General features: G+C 36.6%; 1 protein-coding gene across 2 annotated transcripts in view; it reads left to right on the top strand.

The window, feature by feature from the left end:
* Positions 1-22,859, top strand: part of LOC144036631 (homeobox protein PKNOX2-like) — a 120,465-nt gene extending 97,606 nt beyond the window's left edge. For both annotated transcript variants that reach the window (XM_077547417.1, XM_077547416.1), the window contains 8 exons: positions 4,079-4,250; positions 9,523-9,708; positions 9,826-9,961; positions 14,413-14,510; positions 16,084-16,203; positions 16,300-16,376; positions 18,533-18,711; positions 20,514-22,859. In XM_077547417.1, coding sequence (XP_077403543.1) covers positions 4,079-4,250; positions 9,523-9,708; positions 9,826-9,961; positions 14,413-14,510; positions 16,084-16,203; positions 16,300-16,376; positions 18,533-18,711; positions 20,514-20,794 — 1,249 coding nt within the window. In that variant the 3' untranslated portion in view covers positions 20,795-22,859. The remainder of the gene's footprint in view (positions 1-4,078; positions 4,251-9,522; positions 9,709-9,825; positions 9,962-14,412; positions 14,511-16,083; positions 16,204-16,299; positions 16,377-18,532; positions 18,712-20,513) is intronic.
* The last annotated feature ends 1,896 nt before the right edge of the window (positions 22,860-24,755 follow it).

The raw sequence follows: 24,755 nt of genomic DNA, 5'->3' as shown, positions 1-24,755 counted from the left end.
AAAGACTTGCTCACACTCATATTTTGGGAAATAGGCAGCTCATAAAATATCGACTTGGATGCGTGAATTCACACTTCATTGGTAATCTGTTTTATATGTCCCCTTTAAGATTCGGCTCAGAAAGGCTTCTATTATTTGCCACATACTGCACATTTCACTGGCCATTTGCATTATCCATTGCTTAGTAGCATCTGTCTGCAAGCAGTGCATACCACCTCCACTTCGTAGGACAATGAATGTATGGTACAGTGCAGTGGTGATCCGAAATGTCTACATACCCTACCAGAATTTCAAATGCTTGTATCATTCTTTAAGAAAACATGCGCAAGACCATTTTATTGTCTTTTAAAATAAACTATAAGGCGTTTCCGAATAGCAAAAGTCTTGTTTTTCCATGCTGATGAAGCGTGTAATGTACGGCTGGTGTGCAGCACTGTGGTCTATTCAGGAGGGTCCTGGTGTATGCCTCCGGTTTGTACCAGTGGCTTGAATTGAATTAATGTAATGTTTTTTTCGTCTATTAGAAATGTATTTAAAATTGTTAAAATTTTCATCTTCTGAACCTTCTTGTACACACCTATCACAAGAAACTCTAAATTTGGTAGGTAGATTATATCAACTAATTTGCTCCCAAAATTCAGATAAAAACGTTCTATTTTAAATATTGCCATGGCCCCAAAAACGTATTTATACGTTTGTTGTGTTTTTTTCATGCTAGAGCATACAGAAGGCTTTCATGCAGCCTCTGGCTTGAAAAGGTCGCTTAAAGCAATGGTAGTTATTACAAAAGACGGCCAGCAGAAACAGATAGAAATACACTTTTTTTCCTGATGAAAGATGAGACTCTAATCTTTCTTTTGCTAGGTTCTATGTTTTTATAGCAATAGAACACAATATTCTGTGGGACTTTCAAAATCAGTCAAAATCCAATAAAGCAGCCGGGAGCGAAGGGGGTTGCTTCAGTAAAAATGGCTGTGAGTGAATGAATTAAATTAAACAGTGAATAAAATATTAATTACTGTAAATTCCCGTGAGTAACATGCACCATTTTTTTGCAAAAAAAAAAGAGCATTAGTCACAGGATTTTTCAGTAATTGCAATTATTCAATTGAAAACGCAAAAGCTGTTTGGTTGGACCTAAAATCAGACACTATTAGGTCAACATTAAATCACAATGTTATAGGTAGTACATGACTTTATGGAATGATACTGCAGATTTTGGACCATTTGCTGAACCTGTGTTGAGGTGACTGTTGGCTGTGGTATTCCAGTCAAAATCATATCATCAATAATTTGTGGATCAACTTCAGTTGTGCTTGCTATGTTTACCTCTTAATTATTGGCTTTGACATACACACACATGCAGCCAGTGGCAGACTGGCCATCGGGAATTTCGGGAGTTTCCCCGAATAGCTGACCCATTTTCAGGCCGGACGTTATTTGACTTGAGTTCAAGTGTGTAAAGAGGAAGTACCATGTCAGCTACCTAAATGTTGTTGACTTAACAGCGGGTGACAACTGACGTGTGTGAACTGTGAAGTTTTGCAACCCATGTTATCAATGTTTGGTCCCTTTTTGGCCATTTTAACTTTATGTTCTAATATTTCTTCAAATAAACACTGATTGTGATCTTGTAAGCACATTCAGTTGTAATTCAGATTTTTTTTTTTGAACAAATGTAATGTAAATACAATATACAAATTGAGGTAAGATGAATGGTAAGCTAAATAAGGGTTAAAACTTCATTGAAAAAAATTGTGAACTACAGTGGGCTGTTCTGAGCTATGAAGTGGCAGTAATCCTGTGACATTCTTGACAATATTAGAAATGCAAAATTTTGCAAACAGTTTGCTCTGGAAATGGATTTCTGGCGGCACTGCTATGGTCTTTTCTTTTCTTTTTTCACGTTTTTTTTTTTTTTTTTACATATTTGTTTGCATTTATGAAGATCTTTTGTTATGGGGGGCATTGAGGTATCAAAGTTATTTTTAATGAATGGACATTTTGAAATCATCATACTGTGTTTACTCACTCTACTGCAACAATCTTACTTTTTAAAGGGGGTGTACTCAAGTTGAGCACGGTGGAGAGCACCAGAACTGTTTTTTTTGTGTGTGTGTGTTGAGCTCATCCTTAGTTCCTGTGTAATACCAGGCTCATTTGTTTCCACCCCTCCCTCAAGTAGACATTAAACAGACAAGACAGAGCCTCTTACTGTGCATGTAAGCGTCCTGCTTACTATGCTGGCCACGTCTGGCTGAAGGAGTGACATTAAATTGGGATCAGGCAGATTAGAGTGTAATATAGAGGACTATTAGAGGATGCAAATGAGAGTCACAGGTTAGTCTGAAGATGGGCCTACCATGCAAGTGGGACTCTCTGCAAGACGACAGTGTGCTCCGAATTAATATGCAATACATATATGTTTTAGGTTAGATAAACCAAAATAGTTTATTTTCAGGAAAGCCCCAAAACGGCATGTTTGTTTAACTATTAACATTGCATCGTCAATAGACTGGTCAATAATTCATAAAAATAACTCCCACGCGTGTGGACTGACCCAAAGCATAGATTTTTGAAAAAATAATAACTTTGCCAATTTGTGACTTATGAGGTTTGGGCCCGACGCATCAATCTCAGAACGTTTTTATAATTAATTCCCCTAATTGTATAGGCAATTAATAATTAATTAGTTATAAATAAATTGATTAATGATTATTTTGTCGGGCAGCACGGTGGCTGACTGGTTAGCACGTCCGCCTCCTCCCAGTGCAGAGGACGTGAGATCGAGTCCAGGCTTCGGCCTTCCTGGGTGGAGTTTGCATGTTCTCCCCGTGCTTGCGTGGATTTTCACCGGGTACTCCGGTTTCCTCCCACATTCCAAAAGACATGCATGGCAGGTTAATTGAACACTCCAAATTGTCCATAGGTGTGATTGTGAGTATGGTTGTTTGTCTCTGTGTGCCCTGCGATTGGCTGGCAACCAGTTCAGGGTGTACCCCGCCTACTGCCCGAAGCCAGCTGGGATAGGCTCCAGCACCCCCCGTGACCCTTGTGAGGAAAAGCGGTCAAGAAAATGGATGGATGGATGGATTATTTTGTCAATAAATTCATAAATTAGATTTTTTTTAAACACATTAATTTCCATGCCTTCATTCGAAAAGAGGACAATACTTTAAATTGGCAGTGCACAAAATACACAAACAAATCAATTGATTCAGTTAATGGTTTGGTTCATAACATGGCGGAAAATTGGCAAAAATTTTGATCATCGTGTTCCAAAATTAAAGCAAGTGTTCTATTTAAATGCAAAGCAAAAAAATCATCATGATTTCATGGGACTACAGAAATCAAAGAATATTTATTGTTGAAGCTGAAGTTCTGAGGATTTGGACAATTTGAAATCAATCAATCAATTAAATTAATAATTGAGCAGTTGCTGATTGATCGAGTAATCATTCCACCTCTAACATGTTAAATGGACTGCTTTTTATATAGCACTTTATCTACACCATATCAACATCTCTCTCTCTCTCTCTCTCTCTCTCTCTCTCTCTGTAATTAAAAAAGTATTTGGGGAAAAAAACACATCATTACTACTCCTAAATGTATCTGTATTTGTCATTTTCCGATCCCAATATCCCAATTATATACAGTAATAACCGTGGCAAATCCAGGTTCAGAAAGTAAAAACCCTGCCACAGGTTGGCTTTAGCCCCTCATGCTAGCTAGCTAGCGCCCTAGCAGGTAAACAAGCACCCGCGGAGCTAGCTAGAGAGCCAGCTAGCTAGCTAGCACCTGGGGCTAAAGCCAAACTGTGGTAGGGTTTTTACTTTCCAGACCTGAATTTGTCACCCCTGGTAATAACATATTGTGAATCAGTTTAACTATTTGGTGGCCCTCTCTCTTTGTTTGTTTGTTTGTTTGTTTCTCTCTTTCTTTCTTTCTTTGCTCCTTTCTTTATTTGTTTCTTTCTTTCTTTCTTTCTTTCTTTCTTTCTTTCTTTCTTTCTTTCTTTCTTTCTTTCTTTCTTTCTTTCATTCTTTCATTCTTTCATTCTTTCTTTCTTTCTCCATAGACATCCGTTATTCCCCCTGCTGGCGTTGTTGTTTGAGAAATGTGAGCAGGCTACACAGGGATCTGAGTGCATCACATCCGCCAGCTTTGATGTCGACATTGAAAACTTTGTTCACCAGCAGGAGCGGGATCATAAGCCTTTCTTCAGTGAAGATCCAGAGCTAGACAACTTGGTGAGTTCACTGGTTTCACAAATAACTCATCGTGATTGCCGCCTATGTTGACCGTATATATATTGCTACAGCGACCGTAGCAATATATGCAAATACATGTTTTTGTTTGAAGACCCTCGATTAAAATAGTGACTAGGACTGTGTGGAGTTTGCATATTCTCCTTTTGTTTGCATCCACCCACAGTCACAACTTAAATATTCAATCTATTTTCTGAGTTAGAACTACATATAAAACATATCAGCATACCACAAACTTGGGATAGGATACAGCAAGCCTGCAACCCTAGTGAGGATAAGCAGTTGGGAGCATTAGTGAATGAATGTTGGATGGTGTCTTCATTAAAGACCACCAAACAAGTACCTCAGGTGAAATAATTTTAGCAAGTGTTAAAGAATTACGATATCGCAATAGTGTGTACATTTTTGTAAATATTTTATTGTAGCTGTTCATGGGACGACACTGAAGAAATTACCATCCATCCATTTTCTTTGCTCTTCCATGACCGGGTCTCGGGGCATCTTTTTGCAGGGAAGCCCAGATTTCCCTCCCCTCAGCCACTTTGTCTAGGAGAATTCCGATACGTTCGGTATATTTTTTCATATTTCTGAAGCACCCCCTAGAGGACTCGCCAAAGGACACGGTTGAATGCCTTCTCCAAGTCCACATAGCACATGTAGACTGGTTGGGAAAACTCCCATGTACCCATGAGGACCCCACAAGGGCATAGAGTAGGGGTGGGACCATACAGGTAACTCATGATTTGATACTGTGATGATATATGGCCCACATTAACGACAATATCACGATTAAGGATGTTTGATAACACTTTTTTTTAAGACCGATACCATACTCAAATCTTAAGTACTCACCGATACTAAGTACCGATACTATTTGTACTTATGATACATAAAAATCCTCAATCAAAATAGGTGGCGGTACAACTTCTTTTTAAAGAATACAGTGAAGTGCAAAGAGTTCAATTCGGTACCATAGTGCTTCAAGTAATTTTGTAATATCTACTATGTTAAGAATTCCTCAAGCTGTTTAGTGTGTGATGTTTAATTATATCTTGTTTTGACATCCATGCTTTTAATTTGGAAGGCTGCTCTTTATTTCCCTTTCCTGTTTCACATTCTCTGTTAGCCATTCATCTCATAGCAGTGCAGTAGTCAATGATGATTTATACTATATAATATATAAATAATACAAATAATATGCACGTCAGAGCTAATTAAATTGTTGAGTACAACTGAAGACTTATGTGCTCTCTTAATGGAGCCCCCTGTGGCGGTCAATAAATGCAAAATAGCCATTTCAGCCTTTAGTTCCTGACCGAAAAACAGCCACAAGAGCGGGGGCGAATATGTACCAATACCTGGTATCGGTACTCGCGCATCCCTAATCACGATACATGATTATCTATGATATTTAATATATATTCAGAATTTTCATCAACAATATGTGACTGAAAAAGAAAAACATACCTAAAAAAGGGAAAATATCTAATTATGCATTTATTCATTGCCAAAACTTGGTACAATGTACAAAGAAACATGTCATGAATATTAATTTCAAGTTTCATATAAACCAGGATAGTGCAATTCTCTCTGATACTGAAAATTCGATAGCAACTTAATTTTGCATAGTACCTTACTGCCTCCTCCGCTTGTGAATGGAAACAAATGGAAAAGAACTACATTCGTGCTCGACTCGTGCTCGTTCACTTCGAGCGTTTGTAGCATGTAGCCGCTGAGCTTCGGATTCAGACATTCATCATTGTAGCTCCACCAATCTCACTGCATACTTTGAAAATGGCTGAGAGCCGCAAGAGGACATGCATCCATGAAGTGAGGCCGACTGCAGAGACTGATGAAGATGAGCTCGCACGTTACCGACGGCACTTGCTTGAAAAAAATCTAGGAAAGTTTCTAGTTAAATTCCTTGTAAAATTTACTTAAATTTTCTGAGTGCATCAACCTTTACTAGGCTTTTTCAAGTAAATATCACTCCATTTTTACAGTGTGTAGACGTTTACCCCAGACGAGAAGGCGAGCTGTTAGTACGACAGCGTATTAGGGCCACACACACACACATATATATATATACATATATATATATATATATTTATTTATTTTTTCCAAGAGGGGGGGTAATATTCAGAGAAAAACTTTCCCACTTTGTAAAGTGGCAAATTTGCGAGAGAGAAAATTCTCAAATTGGTGAGTTTATAAAGTGGCAAATTTGCGACTATAAAGTGGCAAGTTTGCGAGAAACAAATTCAGAAACTTGGAAGAAATAATCATAGAACTCGGATGTTTGTGCCAATACTTTTCGGTCTGGGTTTCAAATAAGGAGATTGCTTTAACAGAGATTAACCGTATGACGTTTGAAGCATTGGGTACGGCCAACGACAAAGACGCCCCGCATTGCAAAGGTCCACACCCTGAAGATCAAGCATTAAGTTTATTTGTTAAAGTGTATATTTTCTTGTACATTTATGTTTCCAGAATTATTTACACATTTAGACATTTTGGTAATGTTTTTGTACAAGTATCTAAGTTGATAAGTCGAATCTGCTGCTCTCCGTCATTCACTTGCATTTACCTAAAGTATGCTAGCTTCTGATTGGTTAGTGTTAGTCAGCTGATCAGGAAGTGTTGTCACAATAGCTGCCGTGTATGACGAGTAAAGTTTAAATTAAGAATGAATCCGTCTCCCGCCTGCCTTTTCATTTTATAAACAGTGTCCCATTAACCACCAACGAATCCTCACATTAGACGATAGCTACGCTACGTGTATCTGTCATAATAGTCTGAGGGTTTTTTTTCTTGCAAATTTATAAACTTTATAAACTCGCAAATTTAGGGGAGTTTTTTTCGCAAATTTGCGACTATAAAGTGGCAAATTTGCAAGTTTTTTCTCGTAATAATAAAAATTATATATATATATATATATATATATATATATATATATATATATATATATATATATATATATATATATACACAGACGCTCCCCACCTTACGAACGAGTTACGTTCCGGACGATCGTTCGTAAGGTGAATTTGTTTGTAAGTTGCTTCAGTGCTATATTTTGTATTATAATTTATGTTTAAAGCCTATATAAGTATATTGAAGGTTTATATAAGTATGTTTAAGGCTTGTACAAGTAACCTGCATTGGTTTGTACTGAAAAAAACTTTTAATAAAATGGAGAGAAATGTACAGTACTGTACTGTACTACGTATGTTAGAGAGAGAGAGCGAGAGACACACACAGTATGTACATGTACGTAATAAGATAAATAAAATGAAGTTTAACTTACTTTTGGAAGATGTACTCGATGCTTAAGGAGATGATGGAGGAGGAGGAAGAGGAGGATTTTATATCATGAGAGATTCTTCGTCGTCGCTGGAATCGGCTTCAAAAGTTATTTCCTCCATGGGGACCGGCGTTTCTTCCTCCTCCTCCTCGACACGTTGCTGAGCCTCCAATGAGCTCTCACAGCGCCAAGCGTCGGTATTAGCGGCGGAAAGAAGCACTACGCGCAATACAAAATCTAACTTACAGCATCTCTTTCCGAACATTTTTCGACATACTGTACGCGCAGAAATGTTCGTATGTACCGTTGTTCGTAACTCGAATGTTCGTAAGTAGGGGAGCGTCTGTATATATATATATATAAACATTTTATGAAACCATCCTTTTCTTTCAGTGAATAATTTTGAAATAATCTCTAATCTTTCTTTTGGTAGGTCCCATGTTTTTATAACAATAGAACAGAATATTCTGTGGACCGTGCAAAATCAGTCAAAATCCAGTAAACCAATCAGGAGCGTGAAAATGGCTGGGAGTGAAGGAGTTAAGCTTCTACAAATTTCTCAGTGATGACAATTTTCAAAATTGTAATGATAATTTGACTCTTGTGGTTGAATTGTTGTGAATTCCAAGGTTTTTATCTACCTTGAAACAAAGACAGATACAAAACTTAACACTTTTTTGTTTGGGACAGCAGGCCGATGAGGGCTGAACAGTCAATTAAGCCTGCATCTGTGTGTTTTATGAGGCACAGGGTACAGGCATCCCTCCCAGGGGCCATTCACTTTTTCTCCCGGTGGTAATGTCACATTGGGACTGAATGGTTGCGATGGAAACAGAAGTTACTGGTCCTGTTATTAAGCTCACTGCGTCTAATTAGATGACTTTTCTCCTCAGTTAAGCACGTTTCTGTCCATTATGTTGACCTTAAGTGTCGATTTTGAAGGAGTTTATTGTAGTGTGTCTGACAGAATGAAGAACACCAATGTCATTGATGCTTAGACAACTGCTGATGAGAAGAAAAAACATTATGTGGTGATTGAGAACAGAAGCATCGGATATCCAATAGTGGTTAAAAACACACTCATTTATATCTCAAAAGGATGCATCTTTCCTGAAGAAAAAAAATGTTCATAGGTGTGAATGTTTTATTGTTATGTGTACCCTGTGTAGGGGTGTCAGGCGACCTTTTTTTTTTAGGGTGGTCATTAATCGCGAGTTAAAAAAATTTGCGGCGTTAAAGGAACTTTAAATTAACTCAAAATTAATGCACTCATTTTGACACCCTGTGATTGATTAGGGACCAGTTTAGGAGCAACGGAAATGGATCGATGGATGACTTAACATTTTTGTTGTTTTCAATTCAGATATAATATTTGTAATATTTTGTTTTACTTTGTTAGTGTTGATTGGACAAAGATCAGATTTAGATTTTAATTTTAACACTGGCCCTGGACTTGCTTCATCAAAATTGCATTGTGTGCTTTTTGAATACAAAACAGATTCCTTTTACTGATGATATTCATTTAACACTATTTTGTAGCCATTTATTTGCCATTTAACTCGAAATGTTACACTCTGGTCGAGCTGCTAGCATTTTTTTCAATGCATTGCTCATTGCCATAGATATCAAATTTAAACACATAAAATACTCCAACTATTTAAAACTAAAGCTAATTACAACTTTTCCATGCTCCTCCCATTTGTTATGTGTTATGACTGCTGTGTGTAAAATACATTGACAGCGGTATCCTTATTTTCATATCTTGAGATATTTTCACATCTTGAGATTCAGGCCAAGACATTGTTTCTATAAGTAGCGTACACAATTTTGAACATTGCATTAATGTGCTGCAATACTGGATATAAAACCCTAAAGTGGGCATTCTAGGAGTGTGTCAAGTTTACCAAAATTGTAGTTGGATTGTGAATCATGTGCTTTTGTTAACTTCAGATAGTTAAAGCTATTCAAGTGTTGCGGATCCACTTACTGGAGCTCGAGAAGGTCAATGAACTCTGTAAGGATTTCTGCAACCGATACATCACCTGCCTCAAAACCAAGATGCACAGTGACAACCTTCTCCGTAACGACCTGGGGGGACCCTATTCTCCTACGCACACCAGTCTCAGCATGCAGCAGGTCAGTTTTACAGTTTCGTCAACTTCTCCATAGATACACCATGTCACTATCTACATTACCACTGCTAGTTTGAGTTATTTTTGTCTTCATAGTATTGTGTTTCTGTATGATCCCCAGGAACTAAATCAGACCTCCTCTCCATCCATGACCTCTGTGTCCAACCCTGTCAACCCTCCAGGGATTGTGGCACCCAGTGGGGGTTTGCAACAGGGCAATGTTTCGATGACAAACATAAACTCTCAAGTGGTATCAGGTAAGAATTTGCACATACACTTTTACCACATTCTACGGACGTATTATTAGGCACAATATCAACGGGTCTATTTTAAAATATCTTCATACATAAGGTGCACCAGGTTAGGTAAATTATCTTGGTGAAGCACTGTGTTAAGTAAAAACTTCTAACTCATTCAAACCCCAAAACGTATAAATATGTTTTTAATACTTTGTCCTTCACTCCCAAAAACGTTTTTATACGGATTTTTTTATTTTATTTTTATGCTAGAGCATACAGAAGGTTTTGATACAGCTTCTGACATGAAGAGGTCATTTAAAGCAATGATAGTTATTACAAAAAACGGCCAGCAGGTGGCAGCAGAGTATAAGAGATCAGCCAGGGCCATGTTGCAACAAGCTCTTTTTGCCAGTGTTTTTTACACGTTTGTGTATAATGATGTAACTTAGCTATACAGTGGTACCTCGGAGTTTGAACACAATTCGCTCCTGTAAAGTGTTCAAAAGTGTCCGAATTGTTCAACCTCCAAAACATTTTTTCTTATAGGAAATAATGTAAATGCAATCAATCCGTTCCCAATTATTACGAATACCCTACAAATAGCATTAACTTGCCCCATATATTTGGATAAATTTACATAGCACTGCCGTGCATCCATCCATGACAAGTATTATCATAGACGTACACATACAGTAGACGGCAACTCTGTCGTGAGTACGTTGACGCCGCAGCCATATTGGATGAGGCAAAGTGAATCTATTTGTAAAGATGACTCGTTCACTGTCTCCTTGGAGATGTTTCATCAAGCCACAACTCATTGGATTAATAAGGAACCATTACCTTTGATTATATTATCCCAGTCTAACTCCATCCATCCATCCATTTTTTCAACCGTTTATTCCTCACAAGGGTTGCGGGGGTGCGGGAGCCTATCCCAGATGGCTTCTGGCAGTAGGCGGGGTACCCCCTGAACTGGTTGCCAGCCAATCCAGGACACACAGAGACAAACAACCATCCACACTCAAAATCACACCTAAGGACAATTTAGAGTGTTCAATCAACCTGCTGCCCATGTTTTTGGAATGTGGGAGGAAACTGGAGTACCCGTTGAAAACCCACACAGGCACGGAGAGAACTCCACCTAGGAAGACTCGATCTCACGTCCTCTGGACTGGGAGGCGGACGTGCTAACCAGTCAGCTACCGTGCCGCCCCCATCCTAACTCAATCTTACTAATTATTTGCCGATTTAATGGCAATACAATTGCCACATCCAATATGGCGTATGAATGACAAAGGAAAGCAAAATCCAACCTAATTTTAGATGCCCAAACGATATGTGGCTCCTGTAGTTTATTTTTTCCAAGTGGCTCTTTAGTTGCCGACACTAATGCATTATGTCCCTCCTCACTTGCCGTACGCTGGTCGTATGTACATGTTATACCGACAAGTCTTGCCACATTACACAATAACAAAAAAAATAAACTTGCAGATTCACGTTGAAAAATGTACATGGATCTCGCACGCCAACATTGACGTATTCGTTGCGTATAAACCAGCATACCTAACAGTATTTACAGCAAGGCTGTGATGACTGTTGCAGATAAGACTGACCATCAAGCAAACAAAATCACAACACTATTTCTTCATATTTTTAACGTCTTAGTGATAAATAACTCAACATTAGTATTTTAAAACACAAAGTGAGCTACTATGAAAAATATAATAGTAAAGTTTATTTTTAGAGATCCATGCCTCAAATGGGGGGGGGGGGGGGGTGCACAATCATGGTGATGACGGGCGTGGTTAGAACGACTACATTTTCCATGATTCTCTGACACGGAAAAAGTGTTTTGTTTCGCCGAAAATAGACGCTTGCTAGCAATTAGATACAGCCGAGAATGCGAACATAATAGTGAGGAATATGAATTAAAGATGACGAACTAAAAACATCGACACCATAAGGCGCAACGTATTGTAAGGTGCATTGTCGATTTTTGACTAAATTAAAAGATTTTAAGTGTGCCTTATGGTCCCAACAATACGGTAATTAATGCATTTCGAACTTTTGATACACAGTTGCATGTCTCCATAAAATAATGTTAGTTTATAATAACTTGCCATCTATGGTAAATGGACTGAATTTATATACCGCTTTCTACACCATATGGTGCTGAAGGCGCTTTACAATGCATCACATTCACCTATTCACACATATTAATACACCAGTGGTCGGCTGCCGCCCTGTAGGACGCTGCCAGGTCCCACTGGGAGCAAGTTAGTGTTCAGTGGCTTGCTCAAGTACACTTCGGCATGGTCACCAGGGTTGAGGATCGATCCCGCAACCTTTGCGTTGTGAGACAGCCACTGTACCACTGAACCAAGCGAATGTGATAAAGCGTCTCTAAGGAGTTTTTCCCCCCATATAACTCATCATATTTACTCATTGCTCATTCACTCCCAGCCATTTTGACTAAAGTAACCACCTTCGCTGTTTTACTGGATTTTGACAGATTTTGCAAGGTCCACAGAATATTCTGTTCTATTGCTATAAAAACGTGGAACCTACCAAAAGAAAGACTATAGTCTCATCTTTTATCAGAAAAAAAGATATTTGCATCTATTTCTGTTTTGCAGCAATTAGTTTCATCATTATTCACATTCCATTATTCGCAACAGGGGCTAAAGCCAAACTGTGGCAGGGTTTTTACTTTTTGGACCTGGATTTGCCACATCTGTTCACTAGCGATTTTCAAACTATTTTTTTTCATCTGTCGGAGGATTCTCTTCTCTTCTCCTCTCGGAGAACCTTCAGTGCAGTTGCAGGGCGGTAGCCAATATTTAGTGTCCTGTCTCAACTTAGCATAAACACGCTAATTCTAGCAAATATGCATACAGTATAATTGGCTTATTCACTCCCAGACATTTGCACTGAAGCAACCCCCTTCGCTCCCGGCTGTTTTACTTGATTTTGACTGATTTTGCAAGATCCACAGAATATTCTGTTCTATTGCTTTAAAAACATGGAACCTACCAAAAGGTGTATGTGTTTCCATTTTGCAGCAATTAGCATTAGAATATAGCTAAGTTTCGTCATTATTCACAAACCTGTGCAAAGCATTGGACAAAGGAGCTTGTTGCAACATGGCCCTGGCTGATCTCTTATACTTTGCTGCCACCTACTGGCCGTTTTTTGTAATAACTACCATTGTTTTAAACCACCCCCTTCATGTCAAAAGTTGCATCAAAGCCTTCTGTATGCTCTTGCATTAAAAAAAACTAGAACTGTCAGATAGATAAATTTTTTAATCAGATTAATCACATCTTAGAATTTTGATTAATCACGATTAATCGCTTAATTAAAAGTCATTTTTATCAAAAAAATTTGCCCACCAAATTTAAACAGCACCTGTGTTGTGTTGATTCTTTCGACATTTAATGTTATGAGGATGTCTTTAACATTTTTTGATCCACTGCACACGCTCATCCTCCTCATTTTCTAATCAGTTAATTACTTGCATAATTTAAAATAGAAAATAAAATGACCCCAATAGTTTGACATGAACAAATATTCTGAATGTCATAGGGAAACATTTATGAAATGCTTTACTTTAATTCATGTAGTTATGTTTATTGCTCAAACACAACCTGTGCTACATTTAACGTAACCATCCGCTGTCAGCTAAAGGATCATTTGCACTCAAAATTAATAGTGTGATTAATCTGTGTTAATACATGATTAATGCAATATTTTTGTGATTAACTAATTAGTTAACACTTAAACTTTGACAGCCCTTAAAAAAACATGAACAATTTATCAATACGCTTTTGGGGGTGAAGGACAAAGTATTAGTTAAAAAAACGTATTTACACGTTTTTTGGGTTTGAATTAGTTAAATTGCCGATCATTTCAGAATGTTACTTTTACACTTTATCAGTACTTTTCCATGTGATTGTCCAAGTTTATTTTACAAAATTTAGATATTTTTAGATTTAGATAAACGGCAATTAAAGATAGATACGAATAATAACTAGGTGGCATAAATTAATCGTTTATACTGTAGGTTCAATCACATCAAATGGTCCGTGTTCACACATTGTTAGGTTTCCGTACACGAGGTTTAGTAGCAGTAGTAATTATCCTTCACAGGGTGCATGGCTGACAGACCCTTATAATGTCAAGCGTGTCGAGTGAAATGTTAATCCTGCCCCCTGGAAATCTCTTTTAACCTCAAATAAATCAATGTGTCAGCTTTTGATCGCGAGACATTGAAGAGCTAGAGCAGACTGTGGTTTTTATCTAGGCTAATTAGCCCAGCAGCAAAATCTCTCTCTTTTTTCCCACAACTTAATTCAGCAGTTATTGCTCTTGGTTGTCAGGCTTTTATTTACTTTTGTATACTGCTGTATACTAAAATCAATTAGTTGTGTCAGTCTGCTTACTCTAATGACAGTCATTTCTCATTTCAGGTGGAACCCTGTATCAACCAGTTGCCATGGTGACCTCACAAGGACAAGTGTTAACGCAGGCACTGCCACCGGGAACCCTTCACATCCAGAACTCACAGGTAAAGCATTACAAATGTTGGTTCTTATGCGCAACACATTTATCCCCTGATTCGCACTTTCTCAATGCAATGCTGGTATACAGATGAAAACAAAACATTTGATGAATGATAGGAAATGCAAGTCGAACAGAGAGACTTTCTAAGATACAGTCGAACCCTGCATTCACGCACCACTCATATCCGCAGATTTTTTTATTTTATTTTTCTCGATATTTGAAATTATTGTCGTTGAGGTTACATTTTTCTCAAAGTCCTAAATCTAATGCAAATTTGCATTTAAGGATTAAGTAAGGATTGAAACTTCTTGATGAAATGTCAAACTACTGATTAATTAAATAACAATTATATTTTAAATGTGATAAAAAGGGGCAATTTTATATTATAATTTAATAATAGCATATATTATTGTTAGCCTACAAACAACTGTGTGCATGTGTGCCTGGAATGCAACAGTGCAACTTTCTTCAGGTTCCTTGAGAGAAACGTTGGCTTACTACTCATTTCTGCTCCAGAAAGGAACACTAGGGAAAAAAAAGTTTAATTGAACTAAACTAAATAAAATGCTGTAAATTGTTACAGCTATTTTTTTCTTTTATTTTTATTTTTTATTGTATTTTTTGTTTTCAATATTTGGTTGAAAGCATCATTTTCAATTGAATAGAAATCAAATACATTTATTTTTCCCAAGCTAAATAAAAAAGTTACATCCAAGTAACTTTTTACTTTGGAATAAACTAATTAAAGTCAATTTTATTACTTTACCCCAAATCGAATTTCTGATTCAGTATGAACAAAATTTGTGGGGTTCAACCTGAGGTGCTTGATTCGAGGTAAAGTAATAAATTTGACTTACATTAGTTTATTCCAAAGTAAAAAAGTTACTTGGATGTAACTTTTATTTATTCATTTATTTATTTTATTTTTGTTTTTATATTTGTTTTTGTTTTTTTTATTTAGTCCAACTAATCACTTTTTTCAGTGAACTCTCACAATTTGCAATGTACCGGTAGCTGGATGCACTAAAAAGATTGTTATCGTGTTGTCACGTGGAGGAATGTATTAATGTTGTGCTGGCATACTTCATCGATTCATGATTATTGCTAAGTGAGCTCAACCTGCACAACACACTCTGGTTTAGAGCCTCTTTTTTTCTTTTTGCTTAATAGTGAGTTGTACGTGCAGTTTCGAACAGGGAAAACCTATATCATTGATTCTAAGATATTAATATCTTTAATGTTCATATCCACCCGTACTGCCGATACGATACATTATTCCGCTATAGCTTAGATTCACATGTTGATTTATATATTTTAGTGATAATAATAAATGACGTTTTTGTACTGCTTTATAGAACATTTAAAGATGCTTTACAGGTTGAAGCAAGAAGTGTTATTACTCAAATTCAGTTACCATGGTGACACTTGAAGAGGTGTTTCTGCCATTGTCAAAGAAAAAAACGATAACCGGGTGCCCCCTTGTGTTTCCGTGGCAACGTTAACTAAGCTTCAGCATCCACTTTGATTTCACCTTTCTCTTACTAGATTTGTCAATTTTCCCCGACTGTTCTCCACAGTTGAATGTGGATCTGTCAGCCCTATTGGACAGCGAAGACAAGAAGTCAAGGAATAAGAGGGGGGTCCTTCCCAAACAAGCCACTAACATCATGCGCTCGTGGCTCTTTCAGCATCTTATGGTAAGGCAGAAATTGTCAATTGCACGTACTATATTGTGTGTTAGGGTGGCAAAACAAAGTGTCTGATGCCAATTGCTGTGTTCTGTTCTCCGTTAGCACCCATACCCAACAGAGGATGAGAAAAGGCAAATTGCAGGACAAACAAGCTTGACGCTTTTGCAAGTGAATAACTGGTAAGATGTTAAAGACGGTGTGGAAATATAAGACTTACCAAATGCTGCCATCTTCTGGATCTGTAGTGTACTATTCCAGTCAGGATGGTGTTGGTTAGTTTCTATGCCTCTCAGTCAAGACTAGTGTCACAATCAGTTTGGATTTTTCATTATAGTTCATTTTTATTTATTTTTTGCTTCTGTTTTTTTTTTTGTAGAACAAATTTGTTAGCTTTTATTAGTTAAATATGAAAATGATAAAAAACAATAATGAAAAACAAAAATGAAAAACACGATTCAAAAAATAAAAACATAGAAATAAATATAAAAATGAATGTGGAAATAAATAAAAAATTAAATATCAATCAAGACCCTCTGCTATCATATATTTATTTCATGCTGCAGACATGTCATGAAATGTGCAAGGAAATGGTATGAGCGAGCATTCCTAAGTGTGTCTTGGGTAGTGATTTATATTTAATTATAGTTATATCTTTTTGTATTATTTTCACATTTATTTTTATATTTACTTTGTTTGTTTTTTTTATCTTGGTTTTAATCTTGTATTTTACTTTTATTTTTTCTTTACTTTTGAATTATATATATTTTTAAATCCATTTTCTTTATTTGTTTGTTTATTTATTTATTTATTTTGGTAGTTTTTTTTCCTTCACAAAAGAGGCAGCTTGATTTGATGGACACAAGCTTTCACTTACTATGCTTGTTTTACACAGATGCCACCAGGTGGCAGACTGAACAACAAGCTGGTTAAGTGAAAATCATGATACTGCACATACATGACAAACTAACTTACCATGCAAAATTAAATCCAACAGTTAATTAAAACATTTTTTTAAATGACGTGAGTGAATGCACATCAATACTACTTCTTTGGGAAAGAATTAACAACACAACAACAACACCTCAAGGTATGCCGGGTTTGCATAACAGTTTGCGATTCTAAATTTGCATTTTGTGTCTCATTAAACCACAATGAATATCAAAACAGAGAGCCAGTCCGAGTTCTAATTGTCACACCCGAGTCACAGGAAAGCGTGTATAGTCTGAAAATTTAAGTGTTCACTACTCACTATAACTAATGTGATTTGTTTTCACAATACAGTCCTGAGTAGCACTAAGCTTGCCTCGACTTCCTACTACCAACACGTAGTTGACACGTTAATGCACACACGTCCAACCCATGAATTGAGAATTTGGAGATTGTCGCGGTGGTTCAGTTATCGCAAAAAGTTAAAAGTCTGTGAGTTTCAGTTTTGCTGTTCAATATGCAGAGGAAGGCATTTTACAAATTGTTGCTGGTCTGTCTTTCGTTGACGTCCTGGGCCCCCTTCCGTCATCCTAAATTGGCCTCATCAAAATATGTTGACAATATGTTTTGATTAGGTGCAAAATGAAAAGTTTGATTCACAATCTATGATGCAAAACTGCTTATTTCTTGGGGTGCTCAGTTGGGATCAGTATATCCGCAGAGGTCTTAAAAAGTCAGACACTGTCCTTCTCTGCTTTAAAATGACTAAAAGGCTTTTCATTTCTATTTGATTGTGTTACTTCAAGTGCAGTTAAACTAAACTGTTCTATTGTTTAAAGTCTACAATCAAATAAAAAAAATCTATAATTCAAGGTGCAGGCCTATGGTGTTGGTGTTCAGCCAGAAAATTGTTATCAGTGCATGCCTATGGAGGACCAAAACTGCCAAAATGAAAAGTAAATAAATGAATAAATGAGTAAAAGCAAAAATTTAAAACGGATATGAAAAACATAATTCAAAAATGAAATACAAAATATATATATATATATATATATGTATATAGTTGTTTTTATTTCCATTTCTATTTATTTTGGGGGATTTAATTTTTGAATTATATTTTTATATCCGTTTTTATTTTCACTTTTAGTCATTTATTTATTTTTAATTTTGGCAGTTTTGGTCCTCGATACACGCCTGCTTCTTTCGAGCCTTGCAAGAGTTCAGGCCGTCGTGTCGATATTGCATGTTCTTCGAATGCTTGAGTGTTTTTTCTGCCACATTTCATTGTTGGGTTAATTGGAGACCATGGGTGTGAATGGGATTATTATATATGTGTGCTACGACCAATTCAGGCTGTAAACCATTGTGCCTGACTGCATCAACTTCATTTTCCCTCCCCGTTTTTTAGGTTCATCAATGCTCGCCGGCGTATCCTGCAGCCTATGCTGGATGCCAGTAACCCGGACCCAGCTCCGAAAGCAAAGAAGATGAAGTCCCAGCATCGTCCCACACAGCGTTTCTGGCCCGACTCCATTGTGGCTGGAGTTTTGCAAACACACAGATCTCAAACAGGAAACCATTCAGACGGTAATACCAAATACTTTCTATGTGATGTAAATACTGTATACATAAACACAAATACTATTTTCCCATGCAAATGACTGTATCTGTGATTAGAAGACATGTAGTTAAGCCCCAATATTATTTGTACCTTGGCTAGATTTTGGTTAGGTAAATGATGAATTGGTGTCGCCAGGCTGAAAACAAAAAACATTTTTATAACTTGACATTTTGAAAATTATTCATATGCCTTCCTTTATAGGCCAATTTTGAGGAACTAAAATCGTCAGCAACACTCTAAACAATCCTGAAAACCTGTAGAATAATTATAAACACATAAAATAATTCAAATCCACTATACAGTATATTTGGAAAATGTTGTATGCCTTCATTGAGAAAGGGCTTCAATAATTTTAGCTATGGAAGTTTTTATCAAAAGTTTAAAAATAGAGTGGACATAATAATCAATGATGGTTCTCTCGATGGTTTTTACTTAATTGCATGTTGAAGAATTTTTTTTTTTTTTAACAATTTAAACTTATGTGTAAAACACATTTTCCTGCCATGTAAAATTCATAAAAAACATACTTTGAGAAAATAACAATGAGATTATTTATTAAATTATTTTCCTTTACATTCATCAAATAAAAATCCACATGAATTCCAAATCTGGCCACGGTCTTAGCTATACTGTGCAGGAAAAAAAAAAAAAGAATTTCAGCCCTGTATGTTTCCAATTTTCACCACTAGATGCCACCATTGATAGAAGTAAGAAGCTAAACGTTTTGGGGAAAGGATACCTGAGAAACAGTAAAACAATATATCAAAATAAAAATTAAAAAATAATAATAATAATAATAATAATAATACACACTTGAAGTAACACATTTGTTCAAATTACCTTTAATACTATTAGTATGTGTTATTGTTAGGGATGTCAAAATGAGTGTGTTAATTTTGAGTTAATTTAAAGTTCCCATAATGCCCTTACTTTGAAAGCCTGTACTGGGAGCATTCCAATCGCAACACAGCAGACACATCCACATCACAATTTAGCAGTAATAAATTAAATAATAATGCATATATTTGTGGAGACGAGGGTCAAAATTAATAATGGGCTGAATTTCACAAGTTACTTCATGTTAAAGATTAGATAGATCTTAATATGAAAAGAAGAATGCACTGAGCTGTCACCGTCTTACATATGCAATTATTCCATCTAGTGGCAGAATGATGACCTCAACACAAATCAATATCACATTCTTTTTTAAAGTACAATACATCTTTGTCATTTTAACTAAATGTTATGATTTTTTATGAAATAACTGTATCAATGACTAAAATATGCAGCTATATTGTATTAGTTTAAGATTTGTTTGCACTTTTATGTCAACTACAGTATAACAACTTTTTGTACATTTAGAACATATATAAATATTGAAGTAAAGCGATGAATTACGATTAAAAATTTGAATCGCCTGACACCCCTAACAGACAAATTTGCCACTTTATAATAATTAATGATACTCGTCTTTGTGAAGGCACCAATGATGTCAGTGGTTTCTCATGAGATTAAGGAAACAGAAAAATATCATATCCAAGACTTTTTTCATTAATTTGAATTTTTGAATGATCACTTGCAAAACATTCCTAGAAAATCACAATGTCCTATCACTGGTAAGCTATTTTTGGAACAGCCCCCAGGCTAGTGACCCCTGACTTACTGTACATGGGTTGTGATATGATTCAAGGACAGTTCATTTTAAAATGTAATGATTTAACTTTCAGATTAAAATTGGATAATAATGCTGCTTTTTCCCGACTGTCAGACCCGCTTAGCCTGGACAGCCTCCAGTCGCTGTCATCGGACTCTGCCACTCTGGCCATGCAGCAAGCCATGTTGGGAGCTGATGACTCCATGGATGGCACAGAGGAAGAGGATGGAAATGAGGAAGAGGAGGAAGAGGAGGAGGAAGAAGAAGAAGAAGGAATGGAGGAGGAGGAAGAGGAGGAGGATGGAGAGAATGAAAACAATAGGGGGAGGCCGATGGCCAGCGGAGGAGCGGGAAGAAGAGATGCGAGCATGGAACACAGAGAGGAGCTGGAGTAGTAGGAGAAGAGGGACATACTGGACAAGACGTTGACCCCACCTGGCCCCATTAACATTCTGATTCCAACACAAAATGATGGCACTGTTGCCATATGCATTTGAGGGCATGCAAATCAATCAGGGCTTCTTCTTTTGAGAAACTATGGAATAAAATATGACATAATCACCCTTATAATTACGGAAAATGATATTAAGACAAAGGTTGTTACAGTTTACTTAACTGTAGTGGGCTTTTTAAAATACAGTTACTAAATAAAATGCTCAACATAGCCAAATGTGAAAAAACTTTATGCTTCAGCGAGCCTGATAGTTTGGACTACTTAAAATTTCCTCTTGAGTTAACAAAGTACAGAAGCGTATATTAGTATTAGTGCCATTTTTAGAGCATGGGGGCAATATACAGAGAGAAAAAAACTCGCAAATTTGTCACTTTAAAAAGTGTAAAAATAATTGCGAGAAAAAAACTACGAAAAATACACATAGCGTACTACTCGACTGTTTGTGCCAATACTTTTTCGGTCGGGTTTCCAAATAAGGAGATAGTAATTGCTTTAGCATAGATTAACCATATCATGTTAAGCATTCACTCTTTGAACCGTTGTGTATGGCCACTGGCCAGCGACAAAGACGCCCCGCTTTGCGAAGGTCCACACCCGGACGAGCAAGCATTTAAGTTAATTTGTTAAAATGTATATTTACTTGTACATGTTATGTTTCCAGAATTATTATTTACACATTCATACATATTTTTTTTATTTTTATGTACAAGTAGCTAAATTGATGTGTCAAATCTGCTGCTCTCCGTCATTCACTTGCATGTGCTTGTTAGTATTTAGTCAGCTGATAGGGGATCAGGAAGTGAAGTGTTTTTTTCTCGCAAATTTGCCACTTTATAGACTCGCAAATCTACGATTTTTTTTCTCGTATATTTGCCACTTTATAAAGTCGCAAATTTGCCACTTTATAAAGTAGCAAATTTACAGGTTTCACTTTATAAAATGACAAATTTGCGAGTTTTTTTTCTTGGAATATTGCACCCACACTCTAAAAAAATATTTATATTTATACGTGGCCCTGATACGCCGTTGTAGAAACATTCATGCAACACAGAGTTTTCTCAATGTAAGTAGTCCAACTATTTTGCTTGACAAAAATGGTACCAACAGTAGATACTCAACTTTTCAAAAGAGAGGGTATTAAAAAAGTCAAGTGAAATGAGGGGATGATGTCTAAATATCTGCACAATACTTGTTCATACCTGTTAAAATATTATGGGTTCTCAGGTCAAACAAACACTGAGCATTTTTCTTCCACTTAAATCATATTTGAGCTGCCGAAAGCCTTTTAAGCATGATCTTTGACCTTGATCTTTCTGTTCCCCAGAAGCAAACCTAATGTAGTAGGCAAGTGTCTTGATGGTTGAAGATTTGCATTTTTATTTTTGTTTTTTTGCTTGGGCTCAGAGGGTAGCTCGAGCAAAATGACAATGATGGCTGCCTGCACACTGCAGTAGGTCCTTAGAGATCTGCTCGGCTATTTTATGTGATATTGTGATAAAGGGGAGCATTGTAAGAGTTTCCAACCCCCAACGAACTTTTCACACTCATCTTGACATCAGTTGGAAACACACAAGTTGGAACTTGGGATATCTGACTGAATAAGCCATCATCATTTACAAACTGACTTTTTAAGGGAAGAAATCAATTTTGATGAAGACAAAAGACTGCACAGGTTGCGGAAGAAAGTCTGCCATGAAGTCAATTTTATGTGATGGATTTTGAAGAAACTGGGAAACAAAGTTCATTTTGTTTTGTACTACATCACAAATGGATTCACTAATTTCTATTGTGAAGAAGTCAAAAAAAAAAACATGTTATATGTAATGTTTTGAGTGGTGACTGTGAAGTATGTTACTCATTAATATTATTTTCTCAACTACATTTTTTAAACTCGATCTTCCAGTAACCCACAACGGGGAATATTTATATTTCATTTGTACACTTCTTGTCATAATCTGCAGTGTTTAAATAGACCAATTTTAATAATTAAAATATGTAAACTGACAGATGTGGATTATGTATTTTCACCAAGTATGGAGCGTACATGACCCTTTCGAACCCTCATAATGTTTTGCTGCTGTTGGTACTACTAGTGCAGTTTCCACCAACAGACTATTGCACAAAGGTGGGATTTTTTTGGTAAAATAACCACACAAACACCGCCCTACTTTTTCAATTATATGCAAACTGGTACCGCATGTTATGCAGTTTCAAATGTTATGTATTATTTTCCCATAATCAACAACAACATCTTAAGAAAACAAAGACGTCTGATGTCAAAGGTCTATGAATTATAGAATACATTTAACTTATGTTGTCAAACCTTGAACTATTCCTGATATGTGCACTTTTCCTGGTCAAGGTTGGTAAAGTCAGACTACAACTTTCTTTTTTCTTTGTCTTTTTTTGAGAGTTCAGTATTATTCATTCAGTAGCCTTCCCAAGTCAACATGTCATCATCATCATCACTCTTTTTTTTTTGCGTGTGTGCGTGTGTGCATGCATGCCTATGAGTTGGTGCTCTTTAATTCACCTGAAACCTGTTAAAAATCCCAAACCCTTCACCTTAACTGGATACTTCAGAGTCTAGCCAGAGTCGTGACGTTGTCAGGAGATCAGAGGAAGGATCAAAGGAAAGAAAGATGAAACAAAGTGAAATCCAGCAGCAACCAGACACCACCTACCACCCGGAGTTACAAAACCAGAATCTTTCACCAACTCCAGAAACATCTAAATTAAATAAAGAGGAAAAACTAAAGGAAGTAAAGATGACTTCACACTTTCTTCAATGCAGCAAAAGTGTCTGTATAGAATGATTCAGTCATCCAGGTCAAGCTCGGTAGTCCGCAAAGATTGAATTGAGACAACTGCACTTTAACAACTTTAACCTGGCAAGAACCAGATTAATGATGTGAATCACTCAAAGGAGTTCTCCACAATATAAATAAATCTGGGACTGCTCCAGTGTGATTTGATTGGGAAAGGCGGGACATTCAGTACAATTCCGAGGGACGTCACAAGTCAAAATGGCGATCAGTTCGGTGAAAGAAATCTCTCCACTCATTGAAAAGCTTTTGACTTTGGATCATTGTAATTTGATTTGTGAGGGTTATTTTGATGTTAAAATGTTATGAGATGACATTTGACTACTATAACAATCTGTGTGATTTGTATGATTTGTATTTGTAGTCACAGACAAAAGCAATACAATACGCCGTTTGTTTTCACCGTATAAAGGAAGCATTAGGGAAGTATCAAAAATGCCCGGATGTTTGGAATTGTCACTACTTCAAGCTGAGTAGGCAATGCGGCAACTGTGCACGTTTACCATAATTGGTTTTGACCAATCACGGCAGCGGATGAAAATGCCATTGTAGGTATAAATTTTAAAAAAAGCACAAACATCTTTAACCAGCTCAAAATGCATACTGTATTGCTGTTCTTTATTCAACAAAAAAACCTTAATAATTCTGCAAGAACTGAATTAAAGGGTTACTTGACTCATTGAGCCATTTTCAGCAGTAAAAAACAAATATTTTGTCCAGAATGAATTTGATAACTTCATTATTTTTCATATTAAATTAATACCTTTAAAAACTAATATTTCCATTAGCTGTTGACTGAAGATGACATCACCTGTGCTGAGGAAGTAGGTAACGACCAATCATGCCTCACCTGTTTTCTGGGTTTGGTCAGGAAACTAGCAAACTGAGCCGTGATTGGTCGTTACCTACTTCCTTAGGACAGGTTCTTCAGTCGACAGCAAGTGGAAAAATTAGTTTTTAAAGGTATTAATTGTACATGAAAAGTAATGAAGTTATCAAATTCATTCTGGATAAAATATTAACTTTTTACTCCTGAAAATGGTTCAATGAGTCAAGTGTCTCTTTAATTGCAGTGTC

Source organism: Vanacampus margaritifer, chromosome 16 (assembly GCF_051991255.1).
Source record: "Vanacampus margaritifer isolate UIUO_Vmar chromosome 16, RoL_Vmar_1.0, whole genome shotgun sequence".
Classification (NCBI taxonomy): Eukaryota; Metazoa; Chordata; class Actinopteri; order Syngnathiformes; family Syngnathidae; genus Vanacampus; species Vanacampus margaritifer.
The sequence above is the reverse complement of the archived record's forward strand: the minus strand, read 5'-3'. Positions and strand labels throughout refer to the sequence as shown.